At 45.5% G+C, this 12,697-nt stretch overlaps 1 protein-coding gene across 1 annotated transcript in view; it reads right to left on the bottom strand.

Moving 5' to 3' along the window:
• Positions 1 to 182: 182 nt before the first annotated feature.
• tanc2a (tetratricopeptide repeat, ankyrin repeat and coiled-coil containing 2a) overlaps positions 183 to 12,697 on the bottom strand; it is a 47,135-nt gene continuing 34,620 nt past the window's right edge. The window contains exons 12-29 of the mRNA XM_055223463.1: positions 10,737 to 10,817; positions 10,466 to 10,666; positions 9,838 to 9,972; positions 9,554 to 9,750; positions 8,957 to 9,065; positions 8,718 to 8,840; positions 8,503 to 8,640; positions 7,193 to 7,291; positions 6,199 to 6,390; positions 6,032 to 6,116; positions 5,481 to 5,614; positions 5,296 to 5,419; positions 5,025 to 5,200; positions 4,303 to 4,435; positions 3,862 to 3,953; positions 3,649 to 3,783; positions 3,252 to 3,352; positions 183 to 2,860 (exon numbers count right to left, since the gene is read on the bottom strand). Of these exons, the coding sequence (XP_055079438.1) occupies positions 1,288 to 2,860; positions 3,252 to 3,352; positions 3,649 to 3,783; positions 3,862 to 3,953; positions 4,303 to 4,435; positions 5,025 to 5,200; positions 5,296 to 5,419; positions 5,481 to 5,614; positions 6,032 to 6,116; positions 6,199 to 6,390; positions 7,193 to 7,291; positions 8,503 to 8,640; positions 8,718 to 8,840; positions 8,957 to 9,065; positions 9,554 to 9,750; positions 9,838 to 9,972; positions 10,466 to 10,666; positions 10,737 to 10,817 (3,828 nt within the window). The 3' untranslated portion in view covers positions 183 to 1,287. The remainder of the gene's footprint in view (positions 2,861 to 3,251; positions 3,353 to 3,648; positions 3,784 to 3,861; positions 3,954 to 4,302; positions 4,436 to 5,024; positions 5,201 to 5,295; positions 5,420 to 5,480; positions 5,615 to 6,031; positions 6,117 to 6,198; positions 6,391 to 7,192; positions 7,292 to 8,502; positions 8,641 to 8,717; positions 8,841 to 8,956; positions 9,066 to 9,553; positions 9,751 to 9,837; positions 9,973 to 10,465; positions 10,667 to 10,736; positions 10,818 to 12,697) is intronic.

A 12,697-nucleotide genomic window follows, 5' to 3' on the forward strand; every position in this document is an offset into this window, starting at 1 on the left:
AACCAACACAGTCAGTCTTCTTGTGTGTTTTGGTGTTATTTTATGTTTTATTATGTTATTTCACAGATAATTTACACGACACCAGCAGGGGGCAGCAGTCTGAGCAGAGACTCCCAGACTTCCCTCACCCCAGACACGTCCTCCAGCTCCTCCGGTGGGAAATAAAAAGCCCAGAGTCTGATCAGTTTAAGTCACTTTAATCTTTTCAACAAGTCTTTGAACATCCAACATGCTAATAATGTGTCAGCGACGGCCTTGGCGATAGTTAGACAAAAACAAAACCGGCCTCTACTTAACGCTAACAGCTTCAACCTCCAGGGGGCAGTGTGCGTCGGTACCGTGACAAAACTGACTGTAGCTTTAATGTCGTCTGAAAAAAAATGAACAGAAAACAGAGCAAAGCAGCATCTGTGTGAGGAACGTGAACGTCTTTAAGTCAATTTACACCATCTGCCGGTCAAACCTCCAGAGAATGAAGCGTGTTAGCGTGTTAGCGTGTTCTAGCACATGTAAAAGGCATGGTTTAGCTAGCTAGCTGTTGCATAAATTAGCACTGCAAAGTATAAAAAAGTTTTGGTAGAAAAGAACCCCTGAAGAAGAGCATTTCTGAAAGGCGTTTGGGCTGAAGCGGCGAGCGGATGATGTTTGAATATTGCCACGTTTAGGTAAGAATCACGGAAATAAAAATAGATATAAAAAAACACGTCAAAGAAATAAAAAATAATATACATTACATTATAAGAAATTGCATTGTACAGTCACATACATAACTTAAAAAGATAAATAACGCTTACTCTCGTTGTATATACAGTAAGTCAGTGCTTTACTCAATAACATCGTCCTCGTTATGGCTCGGGACGCGGCGACGGCTTCAACGCCACGCGACCTCATACCGTGTTTGTAAAGGTTGTGCTTTGTGATTCTGTGTGCTGTCTGAATTACACTGAACTTTTGTAAAAAACCCAATACAAAGTCCGGTTTTATTTTTAAACCATCAAATCCTGACTAATAATTATTGAACATCTGAAACAAAATGGCTGCACTTTGGCGTCCGCAGCCTCTTTTTTCTTTTCGCAGAGTCTTTACAAAACTCCACGTCCTGTCAATCCAAACTGGAATCCGGCTTTAAACGTAATTAAACACATTTTCTGCCTCGTTTCGTCGCACAGCTCTTATAAACGTCTGTACATTTATTGCATCGTTCCTCCAGCGCGCGGCGTTCGTTCAAACCGTTGCATGTTCTCGTTTCTTCAAGCATTGCCAGACTCTGCTCCTTCCATAGTTTTTCTACACATTGGACTCCACAAAGGGTCTTTTTGGTTTCACAGGAGAGGTAGGGCCCATTTTACGCTCGTTGGGCCGGTCCGAGCAGCTGTGTATCACGGGCATGGTGCGGGCGAGCCTCACGTCCACGTAAGACGGGTTCTGACTCGCTACGGGGGCGGAGTTTTCCACCTTCGCAGGCGTCACTTCGTAAAAGTCATTTTGGTTGTCGTAATAATGGCCATTGTGCGCATTGTTGTTGCTTCTGTTGTGATAAGCGATCGAAGAAGGAAACGGCTGAGTGGGCGGGGCTTTGCTTGGCGACGTGACCACGGTGTCCACGGACGAGACGGCCCAAGAGCGAGACGGACTCAGGCAAGACGATGACGTGGGCGTGGCTTGTGGCTGGTATTGCGGTTGTACCCTCGCAGTTTTATCGATAATGCCCATAAACGGAGTGTTCCTCGAGGAACGTCCCGCCTCCCCGGGATAAGTCCCGCCCCCGACCATTCCCGAGTCAGACTGAGGGTTCGAGCCTAAAAACAGATCGTCGTGGTAACTTCCCGTGAAAGGAGGAGGGTCTGGGGGTAAATCCACATGCTGGGCGGACGCTGAAGTTCGGAAAGTGGATAAATTAGGCGGAGGTAGCTGCCCCGCGAGGCTGCGCACGTTGACGCTTTGAGAGTGGATGAGCGGCCGGTTAGACGCCGCCGCAGAGCACGAGGTCGGGTGTGCGCTGAGCGGTCGCCGTAGTCCTCCTTGTGACTGGAACTGGTAATCATTGTACGACTCAGGTGGACCTATAGTAGACGTTTCAGTCACTTCCATCGGGTAATGCGCCGCTTTGGACTGGTTGCGACCAAACTGAGCGCCCTGGCTGTAGCGGTTCATGCCTCGGCCGTAAACCGCCGCAGGTCTGGGCTGCAGGTCCATGTCCTCCTGATACGACAGACCGGGCTGCAGCTGAAAACCTTCACCCAGTTCGGCCAGTTCTTTGGGTAAATGGGCAAACTGGGAATAGGCGGACCCTCCGAACACCACGTTGGAGTGGGCCGCGGCGGTGGGCTGGCTCGACCTCACGAGTTGCGCCTTGGCCGGCTGGAGCCACTGGCCTTGGACCGTGTTCTGTTTCTGGAAAGATCTCTGGTTCTGGAGATGCTGCTCGGGATGGTGCAGCGCTAACACGGACTGAGGCGGAGGTTCGGACATGGGGCTAACTCTCTGCTGGTGAACCGGGGAGGAGGCGGGGCTGAAATGGTGGGCGTGGCTCGGGGAGGAGGAGGAAGGTGAGTGGGTGGGGCTAGAGACGTGGTGGTACATGTGAGTCGGAGACAGAGAGTTTGGAGAAGGACCTCGGGGGCTGCCGTGGCTGTCCAGACTTTGGACGACAGTTTCGACGGGGCGGGCGTCGTCTTCGTCCTCGTCCCGGGACACGTTGTGCTGGTAAAGGTGAGGGGGCGGGGCAGCTGGGGCGTCCTGCTGTTGTGCGGCCTGTCGACACTCCTCTTTGACTCTGGACAGAAGTCTCTGGATCTCACGGTTGGACGGGCACAGACGGCTGGCCTCTAACAGGTCCTCGAGCGCGGCGTGGAACTGCCTGAGACGGGAGACAAATCATTCAGTTATTCAAATGTGGACGAGGAAAAGGAACTAAAACAAACACAAGTGAGTTTCTAAATGGATTGTACCAAAGGATAAATACCAGAATGAACACGGAGAACATATTTAGATCATAAACATAAGTCAAATAAAGAGAAAAAACATAAATCCAAATAGAATTAAACAGGATTTTTACACCAGTGGAAAGTTTGTTGCCGTTTTAAATTATTTCTTTTTTTATTTGTCACTAAATTTGTTGACGATCTCCGTTATAAAAATAAAACCGTGCTGCCGTAATCATCCAAACTGCTCAGTGTTTTCGTGTTTATTTCACAGGATGTTTACAGAGTCGCTGGTGTATTTTTTGCGCCTCGTGTTGTCATAGTTACCTGCGGCTGCGTTTGGCCCGGGCTCTGGCGTAAAAAGCTTCATACGATTTGGCTTTCAGCTCCAGGGCTCTGGTGGCGAACTCCTCAGCCAAACTGAAATCCTAAAGCAAACGAGTGACACAGAAACGTAAGACAGGAGCTGTACAGGAGTCGTGTAAAACAAAGAATATGTCGTCTTTGTCTCGTCCAAACTGTGATCTGAACTGTTACATCTGACATAAACTCTGGAATTCTGCTTTTTTTGACCAATGCATCAACCTCCGAGTCACTCAATAAGTTCTTTCAAGATACTGCAGCTCCATAATTCAGTTTCTGTCCATCTGCCTGGATAAAAACAGTTAAATGCATCGTCTTCTCCTTAAATCCAACCAAAAAAGTCTCAAAAAACAACCCGTACGTTCATTTTGCGGCGACATCGCGACAGGTTGAGCAGCACAGACACTCGCAGCTGTCGAAACGTCTTCATCTCATCACCGGGAAACTTCTGCAGCGCCGACTGGTAGGACACGGCCGCCTCGCGCACTTTCCCTTGCTGAACGTAGAGGTTTGTGTTACTGCGACGGTAAAATGAGCCGACACGTTCACGTTGGTGTGACGGAGGCGGCTTTACCTTGTACAGACGGTCTCCCTCTTGGATCAGTTTACTCAGCAGAACCATCAGGATGTCGGGCTTTGACGTGGCCATGGCCCAAGTGGCAGGTCCTACGTCGAAGAAAACACAAGACCACGGTGAATAAAATGAATCTGATCTGTGCATTTTGTGTTCAAAGTAGAGAGTTTTAAGGTTTTGCGTCATAATTTCTGATGACGACTGAGGCTGATGAACTATTTTTAACAATTTATGAAAGAAATATCCAAAAGTTTAATGTGAAAATGTTAAATCTCATCGTTATTTATCATGGATTCAAGTCCTTTCACCTGATTATTTTCGTTTCTATGTCAAGTTAACCGTATTTCTGACTCAATATTCTTCCCTCGTGTTGGTTTTTTTATACTTCTGTTTGAATTTAACGCCCTAATAATCTAAATCCGTGTCAGTTTTCGTCTGTACCTATCTGAGCTCCCTTCTTGAGCAAAGCGATCACAGCAGACGTGTTTCTGCAGCCGACGGCTCGGTCCAGAGGACGCATCCCGCTGCTGTCCACGTGCTCCACCGACGCCCCGTGATCCACCAAGAACTGCACCTGAAGAGAAGAGAAATGTCTCAGTGACGCAGTGTTTATGATTAAAAAAACACCAGATGACACTTTTTAATCTAATACAGGGTTTTAAAAAGTAATTACAACGGCAACGGATCAGACATATTTATTAGATTTATTCTGTTGTACTTTGCATTTCCAGACGGTTGGATTTGATGGACCTGACGTCACAAACTTCTCTCTGTGTTAAACATCGAGTATGGAACAAAGACACAGGACATCACTGAACTGAAGACACAGATGAGCCACTGAGACTCTGCTGCAGCCAAACAGGACGAGAAATCCAGCACCGTCCTGATCTGCTCCGACTGATGGAGCCGCACAGAGGTGGAGTAAATGAAACAGAACACGTCTGAGCATCTGATCAATGTGTAATATTTTTGTATTAGACTAAAATACTGATGTTTTTTTCATCTGTGCCATAAAAGTCTTAGATAAAATGGATGATATAATTGTCGTCACAAATGGCAGCACAACTGAAACTGTCTACGCTGAACGACGTTCTAGAAGAGTTTTAATATAGTTTAGCAAAAATGGCAAAACAAAAAAAAGCAAATAATGTTTTTGTAAATACCACTTCAGGGTCTCCACAGAAAGCCGCCAGGTCGAGCGGCGTGCGTCCGCTGCGGTCGGCGTGTGTGGTGTCAGCTCCTCTGTCCACGAGCTCTCTGACCAATGACAGCTGACCTTTAAGACACGCCCAGCTCAGGGCGGTCAGTCCCTCCCGGTCGCACAGGTCCAGAGACGCACCTGCAGCAGAACCATGTGTTTAGTTTAACACAGTCGTGTAGAATCGTTCAGATGTGACGACACGTGTGACATTATTATAGAACGTGTTTTTGTACCGTGGTCGAGCAGCAGTTGTGCCGTGGACATGTGACCTTCTGAGGCGGCCGTCATGAGGGCGGTGCGTCCCTGAACGTCCATCATATTCACCTCTGCTCCAGAGTTCAGCAGCAGCTGCACCACCTGCACCACCACAGAACAGAATAAACTCATAAACTACACCCTCCTGTGTCTGTGTCCTCACCTGCCAGTGTCCTCTCCTCACGCCGCTGAAGAGGGGCGTGGCCCCGCGGCGGTTGGTTTTCTCCACAGCGGCTCCTTGATCCAGCAGGAGTCTGCACACAGCCAGTCGGCCACTGCCCGCTGCAGCGGTCAGCGCTGAGCAAAACACACAGTAAACATTTAGTACAAAGAATCTCAAGTCTCAACAATCTGGGATTTTCTGTGTCTCTGTGTCCCTGTCTCCCTGTGTCTGTGTCCCTGTGTCCCTGTCTGTGTCTCTGTCTCTGTGTCCCTGTGTCCCACTGCCTACGTCCCCGTCTCTACTCTCTGCTCTGTAAATCTACATTTACGTTTCCATGTTTGTAAATAAACTGTTCAACTTTTTACCCCAAGTCTGAATCTTTTATTTCTCAAACGACTCATTTCTCCTCAGGACATTATTTTCATAAATATTCTGGAAAACACCGACTCTGATCCAACTAAAGTTTGATAAACCCTCCCTGTATAAAGTATAAAATATATATAATATATATAATATAAAGTATAAAATCATGTGATGCTTTCGTCCTGTACCTGTCTCTCCCCACAGACTGTCCCAGGTGTTGATCTCAGGCCTGTCGTCCTCGTCCTCAGGCAGGTCCAACAGGAAGGACACAGTCTGTGCAAAAACATGTCAGTCACACTGTCCCCTTCACACTGTCCCCTTCACACAGTCCCCTTCACACAGTGTGTGCCTGTACCTCTGTGTGACCCATGCTCGCTCCTGCGGTCAGCGCCTGCTGTAGGGCCTGGCCTCTGCTCGCCCCCCTCTGGCCACAGCAGGTAGTGCAGCTCCAGTCTGCACATTTGAGGAGGAAGCGCAGGACGTCCTGACGCCCGCGCTGAGCCGCGAGGACCAGAGCGCAACGACCTGAGCCGTCCACATGTCCCACCTGAGGACAACACAACAACAACACACTTTACACACAAATACAACAACACAACTCTGAGGGTGTGAGTGTGTAAGGAGATCGAACCAGGACTGAACCAGGACTGAACCAGGACTAAACCAGGACTGAACCAGGACTAAACCAGGACTAAACCAGGACTGAACCAGGACTAAACCAGGACTAAACTAGGTCTAAACCAGGACTGAACCAGGACTGAACCAGGACTAAACTAGGTCTAAACCAGGACTGAACCAGGACTAAACCAGGACTGAACCAGGACTAAACCAGGACTGAACCAGGACTGAACCAGGTCTAAACCAGGACTAAACCAGGTCTAAACCAGGACTAAACCAGGTCTAAACCAGGTCTAAACCAGGACTAAACCAGGTCTAAACCAGGTCTAAACCAGGTCTAAACCAGGTCTAAACCAGGACTAAACCAGGTCTAAACCAGGTCTAAACCAGGTCTAAACCAGGACTAAACCAGGTCTAAACGTGTCTATAGACCCGGCCCAGTCTGTGTCAGGTCTGATGTTGCAGATTCGTGTCTTTCCTTCTTCTCTAATGAAACGAGCAGAAAAGACGAGATGGAGGAAACTTGAGTCTGTGGTATTTTCCACGTGTTGTTTGGTTCATTATAATTATCTCTGCACCGACACGTCGAAACATCTGTGTGTGCGATTTATCTGCTGTGTTCAATATCATTTAATAATAATTAAAACACTTCTTTCCTGATTCTTTTCCTCTCGTTTTGTAAAGACGTGCAGTGAAATTTAAAGTGTCAAATCCGTCGTAAACTCAAATACCTCGGCTCTGTGCTGAATCAGCATCGTCACAATCTCCAAATGTCCAGCAGCAGCAGCAAAACACAGAGCAGTCAGGCCGTCGCTAGACTGAGCGTCCACCTGAGGACAAGAAGACGAGAAGATGAGGAGACAAGAGAGGAGACGAGAGAGGAGAGGAGAAGATGAGGAGATGAGAGAGAAGAGAAGAGGAGAGACAAGAGGAGAGAGGAGACGAGAGAGGAGACGAGAGAGAAGACGAGAGAGAAGACGAGAGGACAAGAGAGAAGAGGAGAGAGAAGACAAGAGAAAGGAGGAGAGAGAAGACGAGAGAGGAGACGAGAGAGTGAGAGTCGACTACTGTACAACGACAAACTGAATAATCCAATAAAAACAGAATAACAAACAGACACTGTGTTTAAATCCACATCTGTGCAAACTCACTGCATTAATACTGTGATGAATTAAAGCCACAGTGTGTAACTTTACAGACAAAAATGACAATGAAAGAACATGTTTTTTTTATTTTTGGTTGTGTCTGTTTCACATAAAATGAGTGAGTTTACATCTCCATAAATCTGACTCTTATTTTGTCTGATTTTTCACAGTTAAGTCGTAAAAATAATGTTTAAAATACAGTTTTAACTTTGTATTTCCATGAAGCACCTCCAGAAAGTTACATACTGCACCTTTAGTTTAGGCTAATGCTGTAATAAAAAGATGTATGGATCATATAAATATTTTAGACTTTGTTTATATAAATAGTTGTTCCACGGTTTGTTTAGTGCTGCTGTTATGTAAAAAAAAGCATAATAATAAAGAAAAAACATGTATAAGTTGCATTTTTGGGGGAAATGTATTTGACAAAATCCGAGACCATTTTATCTTTAAATCAAGTTGTAATAATAATAATAAAATGTGGAACAACAGGCTGAATATCAGTACATCACGCTAACGCTAATGCTAACGCTAACGTAACACATTTATATTTATTCAGCTGAAGCACAGACAGAACTGAACACGTGTCTGGTTTGTTAACGTAAGATATTAACAGATAATCAGATAAATAAAGAAGAAAAAACAAGAGAAACCATTTTGTTTTAGTGTCATTTTTGTTGAGTGTTTGTCTTTTAAATGAGTGTAATGTTGATATTTTAAATGTTCAGTGGTTCAGGAGGAGGAGATACTGGTCCAGCTCTAGAGCGCCCTCGTGTGGACGTCACTGTGACAAGCACCAACATGTGACTTTATATATTTGAATCATTTCACGTTTAAGTCACATCTGAGTATAAGTCACAGTCCAGAAAACACAGTAAACGTCCTTCTTTATTCACCTGCGCTCCGTGGTCCAGCAGCAGAGCGACGGCGTCCTTGTGCCCCAGATGCGCGTGCACACACAGCAGAGGGGCGTTGTTGAGGACGTCCGAGCGACAGTCCACGTCCGCTCCCGCCAAAACCAGCAGCCGGCTCACCTGCGCAGACACACGGCGCCGTCGTGAGCTCGCGTTCGTTCGCGAGGCTCGTCGTGCGGTTGGTCTTTAAACGTTACCTTGATGTTGGGCGTGTAGACGTTCCTCAGGCAGGACAGGGCCGGACTCAGAGCGCCCGTGCTGTAGGAGAGCCACAGCCCCTGGAGCACGGACGAGGAAACCCCCAGCTTCTTGCTTAGGCCCTGGGGAGGCGTAACGACACAGAGTTACGGCGTGTGTGTGTGTGTGTGAGGCGGAGCGGCTTTACGGCGGCGTGTGCGTGTGTGTGTGTGGGGTGTGTGTGTGTGTGTGTGTGTACCTTATAGATGTGAGCCTTCAGGATGTGATGTCCCAGCTCCAGAGTGTGCTGCCGGCTCAGTTTACCCTCCTGTCTGCAGAGCCAGAAGGCCAGAAGAGTGTGACCGCTCCTGGACACATCACACACACGTCACACACACGTCACACACACGTCACACACACACGTCACACACACGTCAGCGTTACACCGTGAGAGACGAGCAACAGCAAAGAAAACACAACTAGAACAGGATAAAATGGAGTACGGAGCCAAGACGCCTCTGAAATATGAAGTAAACTGTCACATCCGACGGCGAGTGATGGGATTTATTTATCGTCGACGCCTGAGCAGGAAAATGATGTAAAAAGGGCAAACTATGTGGCAGATGTGGAGTTTAAGTTGTGAATTTTGTGATTAAGCCTCACAAAATGTTTTAGCAGCGAGAAAAACACTATTACTACGACAAAACTCAAGAACTAAGACACTTTAAACACATGGAGGAACTTTACAAAAACAACAAGTGTTTCTGCTGAACTGGACGTGTGAGGAAAAACAAATGTCCATCTGTGTCACATGTTGTTGACTTCACCTCTGGCTCACACATTTCTCTGACCGTACCTGGGGTCACAGAGGAAGCGGTTGTCCTGCCCGTCCTCTCTCCAGACCAGCCACTCTCTGAAGGAGGCGTGTTTTAACATCCGGCTCCCGTCGCTCCGCCACATCAGGAACGGAGAGAGCTGCTCCACCCTCTGGACAAACTCCGCCCACGGCAGAGTTCCCCCGGTCACGGCGCTCGCGTTCACCGCCTCAAACAACTACGGCACAAAAGTCACATGATTTAAGAGAAAGAAGCACAGGGGGCGGGGCAGGGGGCGTGTGCAGAGGGCGGGGCACAGTGGTACCTGTTGGTCGCTGAGCGGGTGCAGTGAGGCCGTGGTCACGTTGAGCAGGGGCAGGACTCTCTGGAAGGACGACTGTGTGGGGAACCTGATGTTCATCTGCAGCAGATAAACCTCGGCCAGACTCACAGGAACCACCTGAGACACCAACAACAAACCTCAAGAACGAGACACTGCTCTGACGTCTTCAGTCGTATAAAAGACTCTGTCCTTGTCCCTGTGACTGTGGTTTGGTTGGACAGACATGGACAATGACACGAGAGGACGATTTCACAGTGAGAGTAAATCATTAATATTAAAATACTTCAGTATATATTTATATCCATGTGTTAAAGTCACACATGTCCTGCTCCTGTCAGATGTTCAGACGAGACACTTCGATCCAAGAGGCACAATTGTTGTTTCTCATTTTGTTTATATTTTATACGGAAAAATGTTTCTGTGTTCAGGTATTTAATCGTTTTTTTCAAATTATTCAAATGTGACTTTATTGTTTATATTTGTTTTGTCTTTGTCTTTGTTTTTACATCATCAGGTCCAATCAGCTCAAATAACAGAGACGTTAATAAAGAAATGAAAGAGCTCGAGTCTGAGGAGGTTAAGTAAAGTGTTTTTTGTTTCAGACTCTCACCTTGAAGCTGGAGCTCTTGAGGACCAGGTATCCCCCCTCGATCAGGTCCAGCGTGAGCTTCAGGTACAGGTAGGACCCTCGGCTCAGACTCTTCAGGTGCCCGATGAGTTTGGTCAGCGCCGTGTTGTCGAGGCGTCCGTTTCCCAGGGACACGTTGCTCTGTATCTCGGCGCTGCTGTGGATTCGCTGCGTGAGGTATCCCTGGAGAAAAACACACACGTCAGACGCAGACACGGAGGGTGAGAGTGTGACCGGGGCGCGGCCGTGTCACCTGCAGATCCTCCTCGATGGCGCCGTTCTCCTCCATCGAGTCCAACGAGACGCAGTGGAACGCCAAGGACTGTGTGATGTCCTGGAAGAGACGAGGACACAAATGAGGACAAAGTTTAGTGATTACAGAACTTTGAGAAGGATTTCGACACAAATTATTACACACGTGACAGTTTAAATCATTCACTTCCTTATTTGTGATCAGCTCCTCACGGCAGGATCAAGACTTTTACGTTTAACAGACTATTTTAGATGTGTTTTGAGGGGAAATATCACCGCTCACCGTCGACATTTATACAGAATCACCACTTTACGTTACAATTTCAGATGCTGTGACTCCATCTGCACAATCACAACAGTCACCGAGGGAATCGCCGAGGAAACCGCTCATGTCACGGAGAGTTTTAGATGATTTACACCAGATTTGAGTGGAAATGCGACATCATCATGAGTCTAATTATAGTTTCTGTCCTGAAGACTCAAGGCAAATTCTTAAAACCACTCGAGTTTGTTTGACTTTTGGCTTTTTCTAAGGATCAGACCTGGACGACTGAGGGACACACACACGTTTCTGTTCACTGCGCTGGTTGTGATAAATGTTCAGGACAAACTGGAATAACCTTTTAGTTACTTGACAATAAATAATTAAAATAATAAAACAATTTCATCCACAGCTGCGTCTGAAAGTCCGTCCTTGTTTTATTAAGGTTTTTATTCTGCACTTTTCTCTTTTGACGTTAATTTCATGATGATTATTTGTGTTTTGATGTGTTGAATTGTGATTTTAACGTCTTTTTTATAAATAAACCTCATGTCTGACCTCTCACTCTTCAGCAGAGCGTCCAGAGATTTGAATTCAGTTCTTTATATTTGGGTCATGTGACTGTGACGACAAAAACCAGGTTCAGATCAGCAGAAAAGACATGGACGACACACGGGCCGCTCGCAATCAGCTAAAGTCATAAAATGTATGTATTTATGTAATAATAAAATATTATTATTATTATTAAAGTCGATTTGACAAATTCAGATTTTAAAAGCATCACACTCGCTGCAGGAGGTCGGGTTATTTTCCTTATTTTCTTTTTTTTTTTTTCCCCTTATTTTCGGGTTATTTTCCTTATTTTCAGGTTATTTTCCATATTTTTTGAGTTATTTTCCTTATTTTCAGGTTATTTTCCTTTCCAGTCTTTGTAAAACACGTCCAGATCCTTTATTCCATCTCAACAAAGCATCAAAATATTAAAATAATCCACTCGTTTGACCAGGACTTTGTTATTTCCAGTGTTTTTGGAGACGTGTGTGTCACAGGTTAAACTGTGTATCCACCTGATCCTGGTGTTTACAGTCAGTCAAAACTCAGCAGCGTTTGTGAAAGAGAAGAAGAAATCTGCAGAAATCACTGCATAATATAAAGTAAGTCATGTATTAGGTCATATTTTAAGACCTTTCATGCCAGAATTAACACTTTTTAAGGCCTTAAATTCAACTTTTTTCAACTTTTAAGAACCTGATAAGTTTTAATATTGTTTTTTATTATTTATTTTATTTTTTTATTTGTTCATTTCACTCAAATCAAACATTATTCACTCGTATAAAGTTGTACATAACATTTCTGTCATGACTGAAAGGGTTTAGGCTCAAGTAAAAATGACTTATAACACCTGAACATATTTAATAATAACACAAGAATTCAGAGAAAAGCAGCTTCAGTTCAACAAAAGACTCGATATGTAACAAACGAAAAAACTACAAACTACAACAGTCACATGAATCAGTCCTGAGTCCTGTAATGTTCAAAAAGTCGCGTTTTATACCTGTTTTTAAATGTTTCTATTGTGTCGGAGATTTTTAATTTATCATCAAGTCACACTGACCCCACAAACACAAACACAATGACGCTTTTTACCTGTTTTTTACCTTTTTTTTTTAAATAAATATGTTTTTGTCTGAGATAATATT

This window comes from Periophthalmus magnuspinnatus, chromosome 8 (assembly GCF_009829125.3).
Source record: "Periophthalmus magnuspinnatus isolate fPerMag1 chromosome 8, fPerMag1.2.pri, whole genome shotgun sequence".
Taxonomy (NCBI): Eukaryota; Metazoa; Chordata; class Actinopteri; order Gobiiformes; family Gobiidae; genus Periophthalmus; species Periophthalmus magnuspinnatus.